At 43.2% G+C, this 25,258-nt stretch overlaps 1 protein-coding gene across 1 annotated transcript; it reads left to right on the top strand.

Moving 5' to 3' along the window:
• Positions 1 to 3,489: 3,489 nt before the first annotated feature.
• On the top strand, positions 3,490 to 23,977 carry LOC106587047 (rho guanine nucleotide exchange factor 28). The gene is made up of 5 exons (XM_082969922.1): positions 3,490 to 3,504; positions 4,196 to 4,337; positions 6,223 to 6,338; positions 16,485 to 16,671; positions 23,790 to 23,977. The coding sequence occupies exons 1-5, from the start codon at positions 3,490 to 3,492 to the stop codon at positions 23,975 to 23,977; spliced, it is 648 nt and encodes a 215-aa protein (XP_082826048.1).
• Positions 23,978 to 25,258: the final 1,281 nt, after the last annotated feature.

Below are 25,258 nucleotides of genomic sequence, written 5' to 3'. Positions count from 1 at the left end.
GCCCTCATATGTTAACAGGAATTTATATTGATGTTGTACATCAAAAATTCCACGTCTATTTTCTGTATGTTATAGTGGGATGTGTTTCTAATTGTCTGTGTGTTGTTCCACATGAAATCAATTACCTTTTATGACCTCACTCCTGTTGATTTGAACAAATGATGGGATGGGCTATGCAAAACTGATCAACTTTGACGACCTATATCTCCCGAATGGTTGGACATTCAGGTCTAAAATTCACATTCCGACTATTTCTACTATATGCAAACGTATGTAAAGTGTGTGTGTGTGTTTCTCTCTCTCATCAGATTCTGTGGGGATGGAGTTGAGCAGAAGAGAGGTGCCTCTGTATGTGAGTATGTCCCATTGAGTTGTGTTCCACCACTATATATATATACTGCTCAAAAAAATAAAGGGAACACTTAAAGAACACAATGTAACTCCAAGTCAATCACACTTCTGTGAAATCAAACTGTCCACTTAGGAAGCAACACTGATTGACAATACATTTCACATGCTGTTGTGCAAATGGAATAGACAACAGGTGGAAATTATAGGCAATTAGCTAGACACCCCCAATAAAGAAGTGGTTCTGCAGGTGGTAACCACAGACCACTTTTCAGTTCCTATGCTTCCTGGCTGATGTTTTGGTCACTTTTGAATGCTGGCGGTGCTTTCACTCTAGTGGTAGCATGAGACGGAGTCTACAACCCACACAAGTGGCTCAGGTAGTGCAGCTCATCCAGGATGGCACATCAATGCGAGCTGTGGCAAGAAGGTTTGCTGTGTCTGTCATCGTAGTCTCCAGAGCATGGAGGCGCTACCAGGAGACAGGCCAGTACATCAGGAGACGTGGAGGAGGCTGTAGGAGGGCAACAACCCACTGCTCAAAAAAATAAAGGGAACACTAAAATAACACATCCTAGATCTGAATGAATTAAATAATCTTATTAAATACTTTTTTCTTTACATAGTTGAATGTGCTGACAACAAAATCACACAAAAATAATCAATGGAAATCCAATTTATCAACCCATGGAGGTCTGGATTTGGAGTCACACTCAAAATTAAAGTGGAAAACCACACTACAGGCTGATCCAACTTTGATGTAATGTCCTTAAAACAAGTCAAAATGAGGCTCAATAGTGTGTGTGGCCTCCACGTGCTTGTATGACCTCCCTACTGATGAGGTGGTGGATGGTCTCCTGAGGGATCTCCTCCCAGACCTGGACTAAAGAATCCACCAACTCCTGGACAGTCTGTTGGTGGATGGAGCGAGACATGATGTCCCAGATGTGCTCAATTGGATTCAGGTCTGGGGAACGGGCGGGCCAGTCCATAGCATCAATGCCTTCCTCTTGCAGGAACTGCTGACACACTCCAGCCACATGAGGTCTAGCATTGTCTTGCATTAGGAGGAAGCCAGGGCCAACTGCACCAGCATATGGTCTCACAAGGGGTCTGAGGATCTCATCTCGGTACCTAATGGCAGTCAGGCTACCTCTGGCGAGCACATGGAGGGCTGTGCGGCCCCCCAAAGAAATGCCACCCCACACCATGACTGACCCACCGCCAAACCGGTCTTGCTGGAGGATGTTGCAGGCAGCAGAACGTTCTCCACGGTGTCTCCAGACTCTGTTACGTCTGTCACATGTGCTCAGTGTGAACCTGCTTTCATCTGGGAAGAGCACAGGGCGCCAGTGGCGAATTTGCCAATCTTGGTGTTCTCTAGCAAATGCCAAACGTCCTGCACGGTGTTGGGCTGTAAGCACAACCCCCACCTGTGGACGTCGGGCCCTCATACCACCCTCATGGAGTCTGTTTCTGACCGTTTGAGCAGACACATGCACATTTGTGGCCTGCTGGAGGTCATTTTGCAGGGCTCTGGCAGTGCTCCTCCTACTCCTCCTTGCACAAAGGCGGAGGTAGCGGTCCTGCTGCTGGGTTGTTGCCCTCCTACGGCCTCCTCCACATCTCCTGATGTACTGGCCTGTCTCCTGGTAGCACCTCCATGCTCTGGACACTACGGTGACAGACACAGCAAACCTTCTTGCCACAGCTCGCATTGATGTGCCATCCTGGATAAGCTGCACTACCTGAGCCACTTGTGTGGGTTGTAGACTCCGTCTCATGCTACCACTAGAGTGAAAGCACCGCCAGCATTCAAAAGTGACCTAAACATCAGCCAGGAAGCATAGGAACTGAGAAGTGGTCTGTGGTCACCACCTGCTGAACCACTCCTTTAATGGGGGTGTCTTGCTTATTGCCCATAATTTCCACCTGTTGTCTATTCCATTTGCACAACAGCATGTGAAATGTATTGTCAATCAGTGTTGCTTCCTAAGTGGACAGTTTGATTTCACAGAAGTGTGATTGACTTGGAGTTACATTGTGTTTAAGTCTTCCCTTTATTTTTTTGAGCAGTATATATTTTTTTCCAGCTAAAATTGCAGACGACTGGGACATGGATTCCAACTATAATTCCTGTCTATTGTTATATTTTCTATGTCCACCACCAAATGGTTTGTGTTGGAGTGAACAATGAGAGAAGGCTGAGGGGGTCTCCTTTCCTCCCTCTGACTTTGGCAGGTTTTGAGAAGGTCTGAGGCTGGATATATTGAAGCAACATCTCTAGACTTCAGTCAGGATGTTAAAGCTTGGTCGCAATGGGTCTTCCAAATGGACACTGACCCCAAGCATACTTCCAAAGTTGTGGCAAAATGGCTTAAGGACAACAAAGTCAAGGTATTGGAGTGGCCATCACAAAGCCCTGACCTCAATCCTATAGAACATTTGTGTGCGAACAAGGAGGCCTACAGACCTGACTCAGTTACATCAGCTCTGTCAGGAGGAATGGGCAAAAATTCACCCAACTCATTGTGGGAAGCTTGTGGAAGGCAACCCAAAATGTTTGACCTAAGTTAAACAATTTAAAGGCAATGCTACCAAATACTGATTGAGTGTATGTAAACTTCTGACCCACTGGGAATGTAATGAAATAAAGAAAAGCTGAAGTAAATCATTCTCTCCACTATTATTCTGACATTTAGCATTATTAAAATAAAGTGGTAATCCTAACTGACCTAAGAGAGGGAATTTTTACTTGAATTAAATGTCAGGAATTGTGAAAAACTGAGTTTATATGTATTTGGCTGAGGTGTATGTAAACTTCTGACTTCAACTGTATATGTTATTTTTGGGGGATTTTTCAGGGGTTGCTGAATCACCCTTACTTCCCGATTTATGGTTTCACACCCCCATTCTCTCATTCATGTTCAATATTAGCCAGAGTTCCACCTTTGAGACTTCCGCTCCTGGTGTCCTATAAGTTAGGCTGGGTTTATGTTGAGGGCACGAATGAGATTGTTTGATGCAAAAATTGGGTTTATCTCAATAGTTTTGTTTTTAGGATAGACAGTGTTGGACAGGAGAGGGTGTGAGAGAGTTTGGTGGAGGGAAGGAGAGCTCTGCGTGAGTGCCTGTGTTACGATGGTGGGAGACCAGGTCAGCTGGAGTGGAACAGAAACGGATAAGGTTATTCCCCAGTGAGAGATATATAGGGACAAGAGGTAGACAAAAGTGGCCCCTTTTGGCTACCTCTTCAATTCGCCATTATACTGTATCTCATGCACCTTTAAATCCAGGAGCTATCCTGACAAGAATGGAAGACAACCAAGCCCAAAACAGTTGCTCTCCATTTGTCTTATAGGTCTCAAAGAATGACTCCAAACTTGAGCGACATGGAGAGAACTTGAATTTTCATGCAAATATACAATTCACATCAATCTAAGGTTTAATGTGAAAGTGTACACATCTCTAGTTATTTGGCACACAGCTCCCAGATCAGTGGTCTTATGTGTTCTGGCCTGTGAAGAGCAGGGTGGATCAGATCTGAGCAGAGACTGGAACATTCCTCTTTTTATTGAGTTGGGGGAAAGATGTCTTCATAAAGTATGCTGCGGTAGGATTTAGTGTATATCTTTACTAGATCATCCTAACTGTAAATTATCGTATCAAATACCTGTCTCTCTATCTTCCCCCTTCTCTCTTTCTCTTCAACCCTTCTCTCTCTCTCTCTCTCTCTCTCTCTCTCTCTCTCTCTCTCTCACCCTGTCTCTCTCACCCTGTCTCTCTCTCTCTCTCTCTCTCTCTCATCCTGTCTCTCTCACCCTGTCTCTCTCACCCCTCCCCTCAGGGGCAGGCCAAGGTGTTTGCGTTGCTGCAGGCCCCAGACCCCTTGCCAAAGGAGGCAGAGATCTTCATCGTTCTAGAAGGTTCTACGCTTGCCCATGTCATCAGAGCCCAGAACGATGTCATGCTCTGCTTCATTGTGCCTGGTGAGAGAAACGGTGTAGAGTGAAGTTGTCCCTAGACACTGATCTGTGTTCAGTTTAGCCTTTCCCTACTAATGGTTAAGGTTAGGATTGGGGAGGAAAACAAGAAACTTCACCCCAAAGTGAGAGGGAGGGAGAGGTGGGTGGGGGTGTGTGTGTGTTGTGTGTAACTGCCATCGTAAAGATGCCTACGACCATCTCTATGACCTGTGTGTGTGCATGTGCCCAGACTTCTCTGTGAGTGAACCCTATGACCCGTGGGGATCAACCACAATAAGTGCTTCCCAAATAGCACACTATTCCCTATATAGTGCACTACTTTTGACCAGAGTCCTATGGGCCCTGGTCAAAAGTAGTGCACTATTTAAGGAATAGGGAGCCATTTGTGACACATACAGTGTGTTGCGTGTGAGACTGGGCTATGGAAGGATGTACTATCTTATCAGCTTTCTCACAGGAGGGAAACAGTCATACTCAGCACCCCATAAACAACACCAACAATGGAGAGACCCTTGGAGAACTGTAAACTCTCCCCTGGCTGGCTGGCTACAATACCCATTACTACACTACCACTCCCCTGGGTTTTTGCTCCATCTCAGCACTAGCAAACTTGACATTATTTCTTCAATCTAGCCTAATTAGTTGAATCAGGTGTGTTGGTGCTGGGCTTGAACAAAAGCCTGCACCTTGTGTGGCCTCCTGTTGTAAATGCTTTTTCTCAACAAAGTTTCCCCCAGGGACAGATCTATGATCAACTTCCCCTCTGCCGATCCTAAACTTAACCATTAGTGAGGAAAGTTCTAAACCGACCGAAGATCCATGTCTAGGGGCAACTTCGCATGTTGACTTTTATTGGGATGAGTCTTGTCCTTGAAGCGAACTGAGCGATTTACTCAAGATGGACAAGCTACAAAGTCAAAATTGGCTATATTGTAAAAATGTATGATATTCATTTAAGGTTAGGGTTAGGCATTAGGGTTAGCAGTGTGGTTAAGGTTACGGGTTAAGGTTATGTTTACAATCTGATTTTATTACTTTGTGACTGTGCCAGCTAGTGACACAAATTTGCCTCCAGAACAAGATTCATGATGAAAAGCGCTAACCTGCTGCAACTTCACCCTACACCAGTGTTTCCCAACTCCAGTCGTCGAGTACCCCCAACAGTACACATTTTTGTTGTAGACCCGGACAAGCACATGTAACAGTATAGGTTCCGTCCCTCTCTTCGCCCCAACCTGGGCTCGAACCAGGGACCCTTGCACACATCAACAACTGACACCCATGAAGCATCGTTACCCATCGCGCCACAAAAGCCACGGCCCTTGCAACACAAGGGGAAACCCTACTTCAAGTCTCAGAGCGAGTGACGTCACTGATTGAAATGCTATTAGCGCCCACCAACGCTAACTAACTAGCCATTTCACATCGGTTACACTCACCCCCCCTTTGACCTCCTCCTTTTCCGCAGCAACCAATGATCCGGGTCAACAGCATCAATGTAACAGTGTAGGTTCTGTCCCTCTCTTCGCCCCAACCTGGGACCCTTGCACACATCAACAACTGACACCCATGAAGTATCGTTACCCATCGCGCCACAAAAGCCGCGGCCCTTGCAACGCAAGGGAAACCCTACTTCAAGTCTCAGAGCGAGTGACGTCACTGATTGAAATGCTATTAGCGCGCACCACCGCTAACTAACTAGCCATTTCACATCGGTTACACACAACTGATTACATTTGTCAACTAATCATCAAGCCCTCGAGCTGAATCAGGTGAGTTTGCCTGGGGCAACAACAAAAATGTGTGCTCAAGGATTGGAGTTGGGAAACACTACTCTACACCATTGTAAACACACTTTGGTGTGACATCCATTCCCATTGTTCTGTAGGTCATAACCTGGCTGAGACTGTCTCAGTCTGTGCTTACCTCTACTCTGAGACTGAGACCACACCTTTTACCTGTGTGGGAGGGTCCAGGCTCAAGTACGTCCAGGACGACGCCCAGGTAGGGTTGGCACACAAACACACACACACGAGCATGTGCACAAACATACACAGTTACACAAACACACACACACACACACACTAGCAACAGTCATTGAAATTGTTAAAAGGTTTTAAAAACAATTATAATAAATGCAACGGTTGGAACATTTGGATGAAGATACTCCAAACTGAATTTTGTAAAAAATGATCAACTTTTATTATCCAGCAGATATTGACTGAATTGTAGCACATAAAACATTTTAATGGCGCGGACAAATAATGAATGGTGTTCAGGGATTTTGGTGGGAATTCAGGTATTACATTTCTTGTAAAATGTCACTATTGTTTTTCGTAGAATGTACTCATACTGTATATACATTTTCTTGTTGTACCAGGTATGTTTGTGTGTGTGTAAAAATATAGACAATTATATGTGCATAATTTGCATAAACATATGGTGTGTATTTGCATATATGAATCAATTAACATAGAGGGGAGGAGCAAAACACCAAACACAAAGCCTGTCACATGCTTCCCAGTCGCGGATATTATGATTACATTTTGTGACGTATTTGTTCGTTTTGGTGTTCGGCAGGTTTTGTTTTGGGCTGGTCGAGCACACAACATTTTGTCTTGAGGCAAGTCGAAGTTCGGCAGCTTAAGTCTGTGCACCTTCACCGGTGATTGGTCAACAGTACTAATCCTATTACAAGCATTTCGCTACATAACATTTGCTAAACACGTGTATGTGACAAATAAAATGTGATTTGTTTTACTAGGGGTGGGAACTGTGGACAGGATTCTTCAATTAAGTGTTTGTTGTCAATCAACGAGAGACTAGTTTTCATGCACATCTTTTTACTTGAGAAATACTTCACCAAAAACCTCAGTCAGCAAAAACTTCTAAATGAATTACAGATTTCTTGATTTAGCTGAGATGAATTCAGACTATTTCGAGGAAGTGTATACTGGCTATGTTGTTGCTACATCGTCTCAAGAGGGACATACCATAATATTGCCGGGGTTTTTTCAAGTTTTTCAAGCAAAGGAATGTCTTGGAGACCTTTCCTGCAGTCATATTACCAAATCACCCTCGAGGGTGAAAGGTTATTCATATATTTCATAATTAATCAACTTTTCCTTGTTTTTTAACACTGACAATCCAGTGTTTCTACGGTACCGTAATTTCCGGACTATAAGCCGCAACTTTCTTTCTCACGCTTTGAACCTCGCGGCTTAAACAATGACGCGGCTAATATATGGATTTTTCCCGCTTTCAATTTTTTTTCTCCAAAAAAACACATTCTGTGACGTGCTCAGTTTTTTGGCGGCATGAAGCTTTCATTAGACCAATGAAATTGCCGAACGGGTTAAGGTCAAACAACTTTTTTGTTTACTGTTTAGATTAAATCGAGCGCTCTCAAACTTCCCATCATTCTGATTACGGTAGTCATTTTGTCACCCTCATCATGGCAAAGACACGGAGAAATGCATATGATGCAGCTTTCAAGTTGAAGGCGATTGATCTGGCTGTTGGAAAAGGAAATAGAGCTGCTGCACGGGAGCTTGGTCTTAATGAGTCGATGATAAGACGTTGGAAACAGCAGCGTGAGGAATTGACTCAGTGCAAAAAGACAACTAAAGCTTACTGCTAATGTTACATTTTTTGTTACTAGCAGTGGTTTGTTAAAGTCTATTTATTTTTGTTACAAGCCGTGTTTCGTTAAAGCCTGTGTAAAGTTCATTTGTTTCAATGTACCGGTAGGCACCTGCGGCTTATAGACATGTGCGGTTTATTTATGTTCAAAATAATATATATTTTTTTATTCAGTGGGTGCGGCTTATATTCAGGTGCGCTAGTCCGGAAATTACGGTATGTGAAATGGTTTCATATAAAGTGTAATATTGGGATGCAAAATTTAATACATTTCAACTATATATCTGACATGGTACAGGTGTCGTGTCTTTGGGGTACCATTAAACTGAAGACATGTTTATCAATTAACTCCCTGTAATTATTATCACGCGATTAAACTGATTAATTGTTTAATTGTAATTAACTAGGAGATCGGGGCACCAAGGAGAATATTCAGATTACAAAGCTATAATTTTCCTAATATATCTTTCCTGTATTATAATATTATATTCTATTATAGTATAGGCCGATTATCTTCTGGTTTAAATGGTGTATTTTACCTCGAGTCCAGTCTCATTCCAAACGTCGTAAATTGTTGTATCTGCACGAACCCAGTCTTTACTAAAATCATCCATACATCAATTGTCTTAAAATCATTTATTTACTACACTAAGTAATTAACAGAAAACATACAAACAGTAATTATCGTCACAAAGGATTGGTATTGGGTAATGTGCCCTAATGGCTAACAGGCATGGCTGGTCTGTTAGACAATGGGTCATAAACGGTCAGCTGAGGAGGTACACAGAGTTCATTAATATTAACAATTGACAATTGAACGCTCACTCATTCGGGAACAATTGCAATCAATATATATTTACGCTCAGTGTGTCGTCGAGATCCTTGTTCGAGCGTCGTTCTGATGGAGGGTTCTCTCTCTCTCTCGGTTAGAATGGATCTTTCAAAGCGACATTCATTAATGTCGTCATAGAATGGATGTTTCGTTGGTCTTCGCGTTCGATGATATAGTTTACTTAGCTGCAGACTAATAATTAATATCAAAGACTTGTTCTTATTCTGTCGGTCTCGATAGTCTAAAAGTTAACCACGTGGTGTAGTTCACTTTCAGTAGAGGAATTGGATGGTAAAACCTATTGGCCATGGAGTGGAGGCCTGGTCTGAAGAAATGTAAATCAGGGTGGGTTTTATAGTGACCCTTGAACAGGCTTGTCAAATGACGCCTGGTCCTGTCTGTGTCCCTTGGGGGCGTGCCGATGGCTGAGTGAAGCTTGGTACAGAAATCCAATTCTATCACATTAACATCAGTACATAGCATCTCAATGTATTACAAATAGCTTTATCCTTATTAATACATTTTATACAACCATTATGATGCAAGTCTCAAGCTGAGGCTATTATATAAACAGTTTTATGGTAATATGGCTATATTGTCTCTTCTGAGTATCACAAAATTGTACCAAGCGGACCAGTTCGTAGCTGGATTCTTCACCAATCTTCCATACCTTCTCCAGAACACAAATGTCGCTTGGCTCCCCAATTCTGTGAGTTGGAAGAATTTCCTGTGTCTCTCTATGGGCCATGTGGCCAGAGACTCTCCTGGAATTTTACCACTCCTTCACACAGGGACTGGGTGGGGGAAGGTAGGTTGGGGGATTGTGCAAAAGGGGAGGGGGCCAACTGTCCTCCCTGGACCCAAAGAGGCCAACGTCATGACACAGGTGTCTTATTTTTTTATGCCCATAACCATGTGTGTGAGGTGTATGCTTTTGTTTCAAAGTAGATTTGTTTAAGACTACTAAGAAACACTCTGTGGGACCCTGATTTAGCCCACTGCAGAAAAAGGTTTTAAAGGGAGTATTTCCCAGGCACAGACATTCGCTTAGCCCAGCCGAGTTCTGTTAGGAGCAAAGGGAACCTAGTATGCGGGCGCCTTTACTCCGTCTACCCTACCTGGACTCACTTGCACTATCTAGACTGCATCGTTAATTTCTGTTGATGTCGATTTCTCTTGCGCATTTCATCAAGTGTGTCAATAGCAGGATACCATCAGATAAAAAATCAACGCGCTTGGCTCTTGATTATATCTATCTAAACACACCTTACTTTGTTTGCGAGATCAGGCATAATATCACTATAATCCGAGTGTTCCTTTCATTTCAGCGCATCTAATTTGTAAACATTTCAACTGTATTAAATTATTAGTTTTTTCAATTCCACAAAAAAATCTTTCTTCTCTTTCTTGTGATGTAATTGTCGAGACAGTGCGTTAAATCCCAACAAAACTTTAGCATTCATATACAACACCAGGCAAAAGTTTTGACACACCTACTCATTCAAGGGTTTGTATTTATTTATACATTGTAGAATAATAGTGAAGACACCAAAATTATGAAATAATACATTTGGAATCTTGCAGTAACCAAAAAAGTGTTAAACAAATCAAAATATATTTTATATTTGAGATTCTTCAAATAGCCACCCTTTGCCTTGATGACAGCTTTGCACACTGTTGGGATTCTCTCAACCAGCTTCATGAGGTAGTCACCTGGAATGCATTACAATTAACAGGTGTGGTATGTTAAAAGTACATTTTGGGATTTTTTTTCCTTAATGCATTTGAGCCAATCAGTTGTGTTGTGACAAGGTAGGGATGGTATACGGAATATAGCCCTATTTACTAAAAGACCCAGTCCATATTATGTCAAGAGAAATGACAGTCCATCATTACTTGAAGACATGAAGGTCAGTCAATCTGGAAAATGTCAAGAACTTACGTTTCTTCAAGAGCAGTCGCAAAAACCATCAAGTGCTATGATGAAACTGGCTCTGATGAGGACCGCCACAGGAAAGGAAGACCCAGAGTTACCCACTGACGCAGAGAATATGTTCATTAGAGTTACCATCCTCAGAAATTGTAGCCCAAATAAATATTTCACAGAGTTCAAGTAACAGACACATCTCAACATGAACTGTTCAGAGGAGACTGCGTGAATCAGGCCTTCATGGTCGAATTGCTGCAAAGAAACCACTACTAACGGACACCAATAAGAAGACACTTGCTTGGGCCAAGAAAAAGGAACAATGGACATTAGACCGGTGGAAATCTTTCCTTTGGACTGATGAGTGCAAAGTTTTGATTTTTGGTTCCAACTGCCATGTCTTTGTGAGATGTGTAGTAGGTGAACAGATGATCTCCACATATAAGTTCCCACCGTCAAGCATGGAGGAGGAGGTGTGGGGGTGCTTTGCTGGTGACACTGTCAGTGATTTATTTAGAATTCAAGGCACACTTAACCAGCATGGCTACCACAGCATTCTGCAGCGATAAGCCATCCCATCTGGTTTGCGCTTAGCGGGACTATAATTTGTTTTCAACAGGACAATGACCCAACACACCTCCAGGCTGTGTAAGGGCTATTTGACCAAGAAGGAGCGTGATGGAGTGCTGCATCAGATGACCTGGCCTCCACAATCACCCGACCTCAACCCAACTGAGATGGTTTGGGACGAGCTGGACCGCAGAGTGAAGGAAAAGCAGCCAACAAGTGCTCAGCATATGTAGGAACTCCTTCAAGACTGATGGAAAAGCATTCCAGGTGAAACTGGTTGAGAGAATCCCAAGAGTGTGTGAAGCTGTTATCAAGGCAAAGGGTGGCTACTTTGAAGAATCTAAAATCTAAAATGAATGAAATAATCTTATTAAATACTTTTTTCTTTACATAGTTGAATGTGCTGACAACAAAATCACACAAAAATAATCAATGGAAATCCAATTTATCAACCCATGGAGGTCTGGATTTGGAGTCACACTCAAAATTAAAGTGGAAAACCACACTACAGGCTGATCCAACTTTGATGTAATGTCCTTAAAACAAGTCAAAATGAGGCTCAGTAGTGTGTGTGGCCTCCACGTGCCTGTATGACCTCCTGGACAGTCTGTGGTGCAACGTGGCATTGGTGGATGGAGCGAGACATGATGTCCCAGATGTGCTCAATTGGATTCAGGTCTGGGGAACGGGCGGGCCAGTCCATAGCACCAATGCCTTCCTCTTGCAGGAAATGCTGACACACTCCAGCCACATGAGGTCTAGCATTGTCTTGCATTTGGAGGAACCCAGGGCCTACCGCACCAGCATATCCTCTCTGGGCTAGGCGGGACGAATTCGTCCCACCTACGTAACAGCCAGTTGAAGCCTGTGGCGCGATTTTCAAAACCTTTGAAATGCTATTACTTCAATTTCTCAAACATATGACAATTTTACAGCTATTTAAAGACAAGATTCTCGGTAATTTAACCACACTGTCCGATTTCAAAAAGGCTTTACAACGAAAGCAAAACATTAGATTATGTCAGCAGAGTACCAAGCCAGAAATAATCAGACACCCATTTTTCAAGCTAGCATATAATGTCACAAAAACCCAGAAGACAGCTAAATGCAGCACTAACCTTTGATGATCTTCATCAGATGACACACCTAGGACATTATGTTATACAATACATGCATGTTTTGTTCAATCAAGTTCATATTTATATCAAAAAACAGCTTTTTACATTAGCATGTGACGTTCAGAACTAGCATACCCCCCGCAAACTTCCGGGGAATTCGCTAACAATTTACTAAATTACTCATGATAAACGTTCACAAAAAGCATAACAATTATTTTAAGAATTATAGATACAGAACTCCTCTATGCACTCGATATGTCCGATTTTAAAATAGCTTTTTGGTGAAAGCACATTTTGCAATATTCTAAGTACATAGCCTAGGCATCACGGGCTAGCTATTTAGACACCCGGCAAGTTTAGCACTCACCAATATCAGATTTACTATTATAAAAGTTTGATTACCTTTTGTTGTCTTCGTCAGAATGCACTCCCAGGACTGCTACTTCAATAACAAATGTTGGTTTGGTCCAAAATAATCCATCGTTATATCCGAATAGCGGCGTTTTGTTCGTGCGTCCCAGACACTATCTGAAATGGTAAATCAGGGTCGCGCGCATGGCGCAATTCGTGACAAAAAAAATCTAAATATTCCATTACCGTACTTCGAAGCATGTCAACCGCTGTTTAAAATCCATTTTTATGCCATTTTTCTCCTAAAAAAGCGATAATATTCCGACCGGGAATGTCCATTTAGCTAAACAGAGGAAAGAAAACACAGCTTTCGGTCGACGCGGGCACGAGCCTGAGTCTCACAGTACTGTAACCAGCCACTACCCAAACGCGCTACTTTTTTTCAGCCAGAGCCTGCAAAGCCACGATTCTGCGTTTTGCCGCCTTCTGAGAGCCTATGGCAGCCGTAGGAAGTGTCACGGGACAGCTAAGATCCTCACTCTTCAATAAACAGAGACAAGAAGAACGACACCTTTAGAAACTTTAGGGTATTTTCTATCCATATGTAATAAGTATATGCATATTCTAGTTACTGGGTAGGAGTGGTAACCAGATTAAATCGGGTACGTTTTTTATCAGGCGGTGTAAATACTGCCCCCTAGCCCTAACAGGTTAAGGTCTCACAAGGGGTCTGAGGATCTCATCTCGTTACCTAATGGCAGTCAGGCTACCTCTGGCGAGCACATGGAGGGCTGTGCGGCCCCCCAAAGAAATGCCACCCCACACCATGACTGACCCACCGCCAAACCGGTCATGCTGGAGGATGTTGCAGGCAGCAGAACGTTCTCCACGGCGTCTCCAGACTCTGTCACGTCTGTCACATGTGCTCAGTGTGAACCTGCTTTCATCTGTGAAGAGCACAGGGCGCCAGTGGCGAATTTGCCAATCTTGGTGTTCTCTGGCAAATGCCAAACGTCCTGCACGGTGTTGGGCTGTAAGCACAACCCCCACCTGTGGACGTCGGGCCCTCATACCACCCTCATGGAGTCTGTTTCTGACCATTTGAGCAGACACATGCACATTTGTGGCCTGCTGGAGGTCATTTTGCAGGGCTCTGGCAGTGCTCCTCCTGCTCCTCCTTGCACAAAGGCGGAGGTAGCGGTCCTGCTGCTGGGTTGTTGCCCTCCTACGGCCTCCTCCACCTCTCCTGATGTACTGGCCTGTCTCCTGGTAGCGCCTCCATGATCTGGACACTACGCTGACAGACACAGCAAACCTTCTTGCCACAGCTCGCATTGATGTGCCATCCTGGATGAGCTGCACTACCTGAGCCACTTGTGTGGGTTGTAGACTCCGTCTCATGCTACCACTAGAGTGAAAGCACCGCCAGCATTCAAAAGTGACCAAAACATCAGCCAGGAAGCATAGGAACTGAGAAGTGGTCTGTGGTCACCACCTGCAGAACCACTCCTTTATTGGGGGTGTCTTGCTAATTGCCTATAATTTCCACCTGTTGTCTATTCCATTTGCACAACAGCATGTGAAATTTATTGTCAATCAGTGTTGCTTCCTAAGTGGACAGTTTGATTTCACAGAAGTGTGATTGACTTGGAGTTACATTGTGTTGTTTAAGTGTTCCCTTTATTTTTTTGAGCAGTGTATTTTGATTTGTTTAAACACTTTTTTGGTTACTCCATGATTCCATATGTGTTATTTCATGCTTTTGGTGTCTTCACTATTATTCTACAATGTAGAAAATTGTAATAAATGAAGAAAAACCCTTGCATGAGTAAGTCTGTCCAAACTTTTGACTGGTACTTTAGCTTCAACAGAAAGACACTACATCCAATTGAGCCCATTTCAGCCATTACCGGTTTTGGTTGGCAGGTCGTTACAAACATTTCGACGGTCGTAATGTAAATAGGAAAAAACGACCGGCACAAGCAAGAGAGTGAAGGAGTCGCAATCAACCAATCAAAACAGTCAACTTTGCGAGACACAGTGACAAGTGTATTTTGCACCCCTCAAACACAGGAAATAGCTGAAAAAGATAGATCCTCAGGTGGGGTGGCATGCACATTGCTACACACACAAACACAAAAAATGTATGGTGATAAAAACGGTTATGGTGGAATAATATGATCATAATATAATATTGTATGTGAAGCACTTTGCACTGCTACTATTGTATGAAATGTGCTATTTAGCAAAAATATCAATGCAACTTGTAAAGAAATAAAATATACCAGAAATGTTCCATATGCACCAAAAGTTTATTTCTCAAAAATGTTGTGCACAAATTTGTTTACATTCCTCTTAGTGAGTATTTCTACTTTGCCAAGATAATCCATCCACCTGACATGTGTGGCATATCAAGAAAAGGATTAAACAGCATGATCATTACACAGGTGCACCTTGTGCTGGGGAAAATAAAAGGTGCAGCTTTGTCATACAACACAATGCCACAGATGTCTGACTTTTTGAGGGAGCATGCAATTCGCATACTGACTGCAGGAATGTCCACCAGAGCTGTTGCCAGAGAATTTAATGTTAATTTCTCTACCATAAAACACCTCCAACGTCGTTTTAGAGAATTTGGCAGTATGTCCAACCGGCCTCACAACTGCAGATCACATGAAACCACGCCAGCCCAGGACCTCCACATCTGGCTTCTTCACCTGTGGAATCATCTGAAACAAGCCACATGAAAAGCTGATGAAACTGTGGGTTTGTACAAGCAAAGAATTTCTGAACAAACTGTCAGAAACCATCTCGAGAAGCTTACCTGCGTCCTCACCAGGGTCTTGACTGGACCGCAGATGGCGTCGTAACTGACTTCATTGTCAAATGACCTTCGATAGCCACTGGCACCCTGGAGAAGTGTGCTCTTTAAGGATTAATCCAAAGTTTCAACTGTACCGGACAGATGGCAGAAAGCGTGTATGGCGTCGTGTGGGCGAGCAGATTCAGTGTTGTGAACAGAGTGCCTGATGGTGGTGGTGGGGTTATGGTATGGGTAGGCAAAAGCTAGGGACAACAAACACAATGGCATTTTATCAGTGGCAATTTGAATGCACAGAGATACCTTGACAAGCTCTTGAGGCTCATTGTCGTGCCATTCATCCGCTGCCATCAACTCATGTTTCAGCATGATAATGCATGGCTCCATGTCGGAAAGATCTATACACAATTCCTAGAAGCTGAAAATGTCCCAGTTCTTCCATGGCCAGCATTGTCACCAGACGTGCCACCCATTGAGTATTTTTAGGATGCTCTGGAGTTACGTGTACAACAGGGTGTTCCAGTTCTCGCCAATATCCAGCAACTTCGCACAGCAATTGAGGAGGAGTGGGGCAACATTCCACAGGCCACAATCAACAGCCTGATCAACTCAATGTGAAGGAGATGTGTCATGCTGCAGGAGGCAAATGGTGGTCACACTAGATACTGACTGGTTTTCTGATCCATGCCCCCACCTTTTGTTAAGGTATCTGTGACCCAGTCATGTAGAAATCATAGATTAGGGTCTAATAAATTCATTTCAAATGACTGATTTCCTTATATGAAATGTAACTTAGTAAAATCTTTGAAATGGTTGCATGTTACGTTTATATGTTTGATCAGTGTAAATAAAGATTGATTTCATATTGTTGTCTCAACCCTACCCACAGGATCTGGCTGAGCACCTAGTAACCCACGGTCACTGCCTGAGCTCCAGCGACCACAGGGAGCTGAGCAGCCGCTTCTGCCTGAGCGAGGAGAGCTCTCGCTGTGCAATGGACCGCCATGTGGCCCTGGCCATGGCCAACTTGGATATCCCCCACAGCTGGAATGTACTGGCTAGTCCATCTGGAGAGGGTGAGAGTGGGTTTCTTTACATGATACAACTGCTAGGTCTAAGTTTCATATGACATTTTTATTGTTGTCGTACAATACAAGCATCAACACGCTTGGTCTAAGTTAATGCATACAATAAAGAAAATACTTTACAAGTATGGAGTTTCAGATGTATCCACACGTGCTACATAAGAATTTTTGTGTGGGATTATTTTGGATGAGTGAAAAGTTGGACAGAATTCTTAGTAGTTCTTCTCATTGTCTTGTCTCAACCGTGTCCAAGGCTCCAAAGAAGGTGAACTCTTCAACTTTTCTTTCCTCTAAGTTTTATTTTCTTTATCTCCTTCCATCCCTACTCTCTTTCCTCTGTCATTCAGTTCATTTTTGCATGCTTGCTGCCCAGCAGTCGGAAGTGGCCATGGCTACATGACATGTGGAGCTCTGTTAAATTCATCAATGTCAATTAACCAGCGTGTTATTTGATTAGGAGAGCTTCACGGACTGGAAGTAGCCCTAGGCTATAGGCAGGGTTAAATAAGCGTGTGTGTGCGCCTACGTGTGTGTGTGTGTGTGTGTGTGTGTGTGTGTGTGTGTGTGTGTGTGTGTGTGTGTGTGTGTGTGTGTGTGTGTGTGTGTGTGTGTGTGTGTGTGTGTGTGTGTGTGTGTGTGTGTGTGTGTGTGTTTCATGTGGGTGTGTGTAGACCTCTAATGTAAATGACAAATCCCATTCAAATCTCATTAAGATAATGTAGTTATGGCAATCTGTTTCATAGCAAAACGACACAAATGTCTTTCCATGAATTTCCACAGTTAAGTGATCTAATTGGGTAACCTGGTCTATGACATCAGCCTATTACCATTGTGAGCAGAATATGAAAACCCCACTTACCCTCTGTTTGAATATTTAGGGTGTATTAGACATAAGTGAATATAGAATCAGTGGTAGATGTTCACAGCTAAATCCTAGTTTGTCTGTTGTTTCCAAATGTAAAAAGTGGATATTGTAAAGTTATCCGCTCGACTTGAGACTACCTTTGAGGTACCAGCTTCATGCAAACAACCTGTGGTGTTACCAGGGAGAGTAACAGTTGTAAGGTTATGGGACCAAATCAAATCACATTTTATTTGTTACATGTGCCGAATACAACAGGTGTAGACCTTACAGTGAAATTCTTACTTATAAGCCTTTAACCAACAATGCAGTTTTAAGAAAATCCTGATAAGAATAACAAATAATTAAAGAGCAGCAGTAAATAACAATGTGCGGGGCTATATACGGGGGGTACCGGTGCAGAGTCAATGTGTCAATGTGCGGGGGGCACCGGTGTCGCGGTAATTATGTACATGTAGGTAGAGTTATTAAAGTGGCTATGCATAGATAATAACACAGAGTAGCAGCAGCGTAGTGGGGAGGGGGGGACAATGCAAATAGTCTGGGTAGCCATTTTATTAGATGTTCAGGAGTCTTATGGCTTGGGGTAGAAGCTGTTTAGAAGCCTCTTGGACCTAGAGTTGGCGCTCTGATACCGCTTGCCATGCGGTAGCAGAGAGAACAGTCAATGACTAGTGTGGCCGGAGTCTTTGACAATTTTTAGGGCCTTCCTCTTGACACCGCCTGGTGAAGAGATCCTGGATGACAGGAAGCTTGGCCCCGGTGATGTACTGGGCCGTACGCACTACCCTCTGTAGTGCCTTGCGGTTGGAGGCCGTGAAGTTGCCATACCAGGCAGTGATGCAACCCGTCAGGATGCCCTCGATGGTGCAGCTGTAAAATCTTCTGATGATCTGAGGACCCATGACAAATCTTTTCAGTCTCCTGAGGGGAATAGGTTTTGTCATGCCCTCTTCATGACTGTCTTGGTGTGCTTGGACCATGTTAGTTTGTTGGTGATGTGGATCCCAAGGAACTTGAAGCTCACAACCTGCTCCACTACAGCCCGGTCGATGAGAATGGGAGCGTGCTCGGTCCTGCTTTTCCTGTAGTCCACAATCATCTCCTTTGTCTTGATCACGTTGAGGAAGAGGTTGATGTCCTTGTACCACACTGTCAGGTCTCTGACGACCTCCCAATAGGCTGTCTCATCGTTGTTGGTGATCAGGCCTACCACTGTTGTATCATCAGTAAACTTAATGATGGTGTTGGAGTTGTGTCTAGCCGTGCAGTCATGAGTGAACATGGAGAACAGGAGAGGACTGAGCACGCACCCTTGAGGGGCCCCCGTGTTGAGGATCAGCGTGGCAGATGTGTTGTTACCTAACCTTACCACCTGGGGGCGGCTCGTCAGGAAGTCCAGGATCCAGTTGCAGAGGGATGTGTTTAGTCCCAGGGTCCTTAGCTTAGTGATGAGCTTTGAGGGCACTATGGTGTTGAACGCTGAGCTATAGGCAATAAGTAGCATTCTCACATACACTATCGTTCAAAAGTTTGTGGTCACTTAGAAATGTGCTTGTTTTTTAAATAAAAGTGTTTTGTCCATTAAGATAAACATCAAATTGATCAAAAATACAGTGTAGACATTGTTCATGTTGTAAATGACTATTGTAGCTGGAAACGGCAGATTTTTTATGGAATATCTACATAGGCATACAGAGGCCCATTTATCAGCAACCATCACTCCTGTGTTCCAATGGCACGCTGTGTTAGTTAATCCAAGTTTATCATTTAAAAGGCTAATTTATCATTAGAAAACCCTTTTGCAATTATGTTTGCACAGCTGAAAACTGTTGTCCTGTTTAACCTCTCTAGGGCCGGGGGGACGAATTCGTCCCACCTACGTAACAGCCAGTTGAATCCTGTGGCGCGATTTTCAAATACCTTAAAAATCCTATTACTTCAATTTCTCAAACATATGACTATTTTACAGCTATTTAAAGAAAAGACTCTCGTTAATCTAACCACACTGTCCGATTTCAAAAAGGCTTTACAACGAAAGCAAAACATTAGATTATGTCAGCAGAGTACCCAGCCAGAAATAATCAGACACCCATTTTTCAAGCTAGCATATAATGTCACAAAAACCCAGAAGACAGCTAAATGCAGCACTAACCTTTGATGATCTTCATCAGATGACACACCTAGGACATTATGTTATACAATACATGCATGTTTTGTTCAATCAAGTTCATATTTATATCAAAAAACTGCTTTTTACATTAGCATGTGACGTTCAGAACTAGCATACCCCCCGCAAACTTCCGGGGAATTTACTAACAATTTACTAAATTACTCACGATAAACGTTCACAAAAAGCATAACAATTATTTTAAGAATTATAAATACAGAACTCCTCTATGCACTCGATATGTCCGATTTTAAAATAGCTTTTCGGTGAAAGCACATTTTGCAATATTCTAAGTACATAGCCCAGCCATCACGGGCTAGCTATTTAGACACCCGGCAAGTTTAGCCTTCACCAAAATTAGATTTACTATTATAAAAGTTTGATTACCTTTTGTTGTCTTCGTCAGAATGCACTCCCAGGACTGCTACTTCAATAACAAATGTTGGTTTGGTCCAAAATAATCCATCGTTATATCCGAATAGCGGCGTTTTGTTCGTGCGTCCCAGAAACTATCCGAAATGGTAAATCAGGGTCGCGCGCATGGCGCAATTCGTGACAAAGAAATTCTAAATATTCCATTACCGTACTTCGAAGCATGTCAACCACTGTTTAAAATCAATTTTTATGCAATTTATCTTGTAAAAAAGCGATAATATTCCGACCGGGAATCTCCTTTTCGGAAAACAGAGGAAAAAACACAAAGACAGGGGCGGCCAGTGCACGCGCCTAAGCCCACAGTCCCTTGATCGGCCACTTGAGAAAGGCGATAATGTGTTTCAGCCTGGGGCTGGAATGACGACATTCAGGTTTTTCCCGGGCTCTGAGAGCCTATTGGAGCTGTGGGAAGTGTCACGTTATAGCAGAGATCCTTTGTAATTGAATGAGATGTCAAAGAAAGACAATAAATGGTCAGACAGGCCACTTCCTGTAAAGGAATCTCTCAGGTTTTGACCTGCCATTTGAGTTCTGTTATACTCACAGACACCATTCAAACAGTTTTAGAAACTTTGGAGTGTTTTCTATCCAAAGCCAATAATTATATGCATATTCTAGTTACTGGGCAGGAGTAGTAACCAGATTAAATCGGGTACGTTTTTTATCCGGCCGTGTCAATACTGCCCCCTAGCCCTAACAGGTTAAAGAAGCAATACAACTTTAGACTAGTTGAGTATCTGGAGCATCAGCATGTCATGCTTGTGTGTAGAAACGGACCAAGGCGCATTTCGTGACAAACAAATTCAAAATATTCCATTACCGTACTTAGAGGCATGTCAAACTGTTTAAAATCAATTTTTATGCTATTTTTCTTGTAAAATAGCGATAATATTCCAACCGGACAACGTTGTATTCATTCAAAGAGGAAAATAAAAAAATTGTGAGGTCTCGTGAACGTGCATCTCCAGTCTCACTGTCCCCAGGCAGACCACTTACAAACTCTGCTGCTGTACTTTGCCCAGAGACAGGAGACGCGTCATTACACTTTCTGAAGGCCTTAGAGAGCCAATGGAAGCCTTAGAAAGTGTCACGTAACAGCACAGATGCTGTAATTTTGATAGAGATGCAACAGAAGGACTACAAATTGTCAGACAGGCCACTTCCTGCATGGAATCTTCTCGGGTTTTTGCCTTCCATATGAGTTCTGTTATACTCACAGACACCATTCAAACAGTTTTCAAAACTTTAGAGTGTTTTCTATCCAAATCTACTAATTATATGCATATTCTAGTTTCTGGGCAAGAGTAGTAACCAGATTAAATCGCGTACGTTTTTTATCCGGCCGTGAAAATACTGCCCCCTATCCCAGACAGGTTAAAGGTCTTATTCACATCTGCTGCGGAGACCGTGATCACACAGTTATTCCTGAACAGCTAATGCTCTCATGAATGTTTCAGTGTTACTTGCCTCGAAGCAAGTATAGAAGTTATTTAGCTCATCTGGTACGCTCGTGTCACTGGGCAGCTCTCGGCTGTGCTTCCCTTTTGTAGTCTGTAATAGTTTGCAAGCCCTGCCACATCCGACGAGCGCCGGAGACGGTGTAGTGCGATTCAATCTTAGTCCTGTATTGAAGCTTTGCCTGTTTGATGGTTTGTTGGAGGGCATAGCGGGATTTCTTATACGCTTCCAGGTTAGAGTCTCGCTCCTTGAAAGTGGCAGCTCTACCCTTTAGCTCAGTGCGAATGTTGCCTGTAATCCATGGCTTCTGGTTGGGGTATGTACGTACAGTCACTGTGGGGCTGACGTCCTTGATGCACTTGATGCACTTGTTGATAAAGCCAGTGACTGATGTGGTGTACTCCTCAATGCCATCGGAAGAATCCCGGAACATGTTCCAGTCTGGGCTAGCAAAACAGTCCTGTAGTTTAGCATCTGCTTCATCTGACCACTTTTTTATAGACCGAGTCACTGGTGCTTCCTGCTTTAATTTTAGCTTGTAAGCAAGAATCAGGAGGATAGAGTTATGGTCAGATTTGCAAATGGAGGGCAAGGGAGAGCTTTGTATGCGTCTCTGTGTGTGGAGTAAAGGTGGTCTAGAATTGTTTTCCCTCTGGTTGCACATTTAACATGTAGATAGAAATGAGGTAAAACTGATTTAAGTTTCCCTGCATTAAAGTCCACGGCCACTGCGAGCGCCGTATCTGTATGAACGTTTTCCTGTTTGCTTATGGCGGAATACAGCTCATTGAGTGCGGTTTAGTGCCAGCCTCAGTCTGTGGTGGTATGTAGACAGCTATGAAAAATACAGATGAAAACTCTCTAGGTAGATAGTGTGGTCTACAGCTTATCATGAGATACTCTACCTCAGGCGAGCAAAACCCTGAGACTTCCTTAGATATCGTGCACCAGCTATTGTTTACAAATATGCATAGGCCCCCGCCTCCTGTCTTACCAGAGGCTGCTGTTCTGTCTTGCCGATAGAGTGTATAACCCGCCAGTTGTATGTTCTTAATGTCGTCGTTCAGCCACGACTTGGTGAAACATAAGATATTACAGTTTTTAATGTCCCATTGGTAGGATATACGTGCTTTCAGTTCATCCATTAAATTTCCAGCGATTGAACATTAGCCATCAGAACGGAAGGCAAGGGCAGATTAGTCACTCGTCGCCTGATCCTCACAAGGCATCCTGATCTCTTTCCGCGAAACCTACGTTTCCTTTTCCAGCGAATCACGGGGATCTGGGCCTGGTCGGGTGTCTGTAGTATATCCCTCACGTCTGACTAATTGAAAACTAACTCCTCGTCCAATTTGAGGTGAGTAATCCCAGTTCTGATTTCCAGAAGATTTTTTTCTGTGATAAGAGACGGTAGCAGCAACATTATGTACAAAACAAGTTACGAACAGTGCGAAAAAACTAACAAAATAGCATGGTTGGTTATTTAAGAGCCAATGACACGGCAGCCCTACCCTCCGGCGCCATCTTGTTTGGCGCCAGTCAGGCAGTATGTTAGTGGGCCTTTATTAGGGTAAACTGTAAATTGCGTTAACTAGGTTAGTAGAGCAGAGGTGTACAGTTTAGCAGAGGAGAGGAGATCATTGGGACAAACAGCAGTGTTGGAAGTGGGTCTCTAATAAACCCCTCCTGGTCTTATCACTGGATGTTGGTTATTGAGGCTAATTGAAGTTACAAAGCTCTCTCTCCCTTACACCCTCCTTCCATCTCTTTACCTCTCTCTCTCTTTACCTCTCACTCTCGCGCTCTCTGTCTCTCTCTGCCCTCTCTCTCTCTCTGCCCTCTCTCTCTCTCTCTGCCCTCTCTCTCTCTCTGCCCTCTCTCTCGCTCTCTGCCCTCTCTCTCTCTCTGCCCTCTCTCTCTCTGCCCTCTCTCTCTCTCTCTCAATTAAATTAAGTGTAATTCAAGGGCTTAATTGGCATGGGAAACATATGTTTACATTGCCAAAGAAAGTGAAGTAAATAATAAACAAAAGTTAAATAAACAATTAAAATGAACAGTAAATGTTACGCTCACAAATGTTCCAAAAAGAATAAAGACATTTCAAATGTCATATTATGTGCATATTATCTCTCTCTCTCTCTCCCCTCCGCCTCACACCTCTTCCATCTCTACCTTTTTCCTCAGAGTTGCGTCCCAGAGAATCCCCTCTTCACTTGGCTGTGCGCTGGGGTCTGTGTTGTCTGGCTGAGCTGCTGCTGTGCCAGCCGGGAGGACTGATGGCAGTGACTCTGCCCAACGAGGAGGGGGTCACCCCCCTGCAGCTAGCACACAACAGAGGGCACACACAGCTACTGGAGCTACTCACACAGTAAGATATATACCATGACAATATATTACATCAGACTATTACTCTTATGTACTGTATCATCTGTATGCTATGAAAAAGGGGTAAGCAGGCACGCTGAGCCTCTGGGGCTGCTCACACAGTCATGCCCAATTCCAAATCGACCTCTAGCTCTATACCCTTGTGGAGAAATGAGAGGATTGAATAGGTGGAAGCAACATGGCCAAAAGTTGTAGGTATTAGATAGAAACTCCCTGAAACCTCCTCCAAATCAGATAAGCATGCAAAAAAATATGTGAAAGGGAAAAATGGGAATTTCTAAAGCAGTATGCCCTACCAATCTGTCCCACTCATAAATCATCAAAATAAATAATGATTAAGCCAGTCTTTCCAACCCTTGTCAGAATATTATTAGAATATGGAACGATAGGGACTAGATCATCTCTTTAAGGGTTAATTATAACCGTCATGTCTCACATCCCAAGATGTGACAGGATCATCAATGGCACACTCCGACACTGAACACTGTCACATTCAGTCACACACATTTGACTGTCTTGGTCTCTTAAGTCACGTTAAACTGAGGGGATGCCATGTGATCACCCTTTCAGCTACTGGTCTAGTTTATACAGTACATGTCCAAAAGTATGTGATTCGGCTATTTCAGCCAAACCCGTTTTTATTTTTTTTATTTCACCTTTATTTAACCAGGTAGGCTAGTTGAGAACAAGTTCTCATTTGCAACTGCAACCTGGCCAAGATAAAGCATAGCAATTTGACACTAACAACACAGAGTTACACAGAGTTACACATGGAACAAACAAAACATACAGTCAATAATACAGTAGAAAAAAAGAAAACAAAAGTCTATATACAGTGAGTGCAAATGTGGTAAGATAAGGGAGTTAAGGTAATAAATAGGCCATGGTGGTGAAGTAATTACAATATAGCAATTTAACACTGGAATGGTGGATGTGCAGAAGATGAATGTGCGAGTATAGATACTGGGGTGCAAAGAAGCAAGATAAATAAATAAATACAGTATAGGAATGAGGTAGATAGATGGGCTGTTTACAGATGGGCTATGTACCAGTGCAGTGATCTGTGAGCTGCTCTGACAGCTGTATAAAATCGAGCACACAGCCATGCAATCCCCATAGACCAACATTGGCAGTAGAATGGCCCATACTGAAGAGCTCAGTGACTTTCAACATGGCACCGTCATAGGATGCCACCAAGACAGTTTGTAAATGTCCTGCCGTGCTAGAGCTGCCCCAATGAACGGTAAGTGCTGTTTTTGTGAAATGGA

This window comes from Salmo salar, chromosome 26 (genome assembly GCF_965601325.2).
Source record: "Salmo salar chromosome 26, fSalSal1, whole genome shotgun sequence".
NCBI classification, from domain to species: Eukaryota; Metazoa; Chordata; class Actinopteri; order Salmoniformes; family Salmonidae; genus Salmo; species Salmo salar.
The sequence above is the reverse complement of the archived record's forward strand: the minus strand, read 5'-3'. Positions and strand labels throughout refer to the sequence as shown.

Excerpts from the sequence above, each read along its gene's own strand:
- LOC106587047 (XM_082969922.1), top strand. Across the intron at positions 4,338-6,222 it reads GCTCTGCTTCATTGTGCCTG|GTCATAACCTGGCTGAGACT; the intron begins GTGAGAGAAACG and ends ATTGTTCTGTAG. Across the intron at positions 6,339-16,484 it reads ACGTCCAGGACGACGCCCAG|GATCTGGCTGAGCACCTAGT; the intron begins GTAGGGTTGGCA and ends CCCTACCCACAG.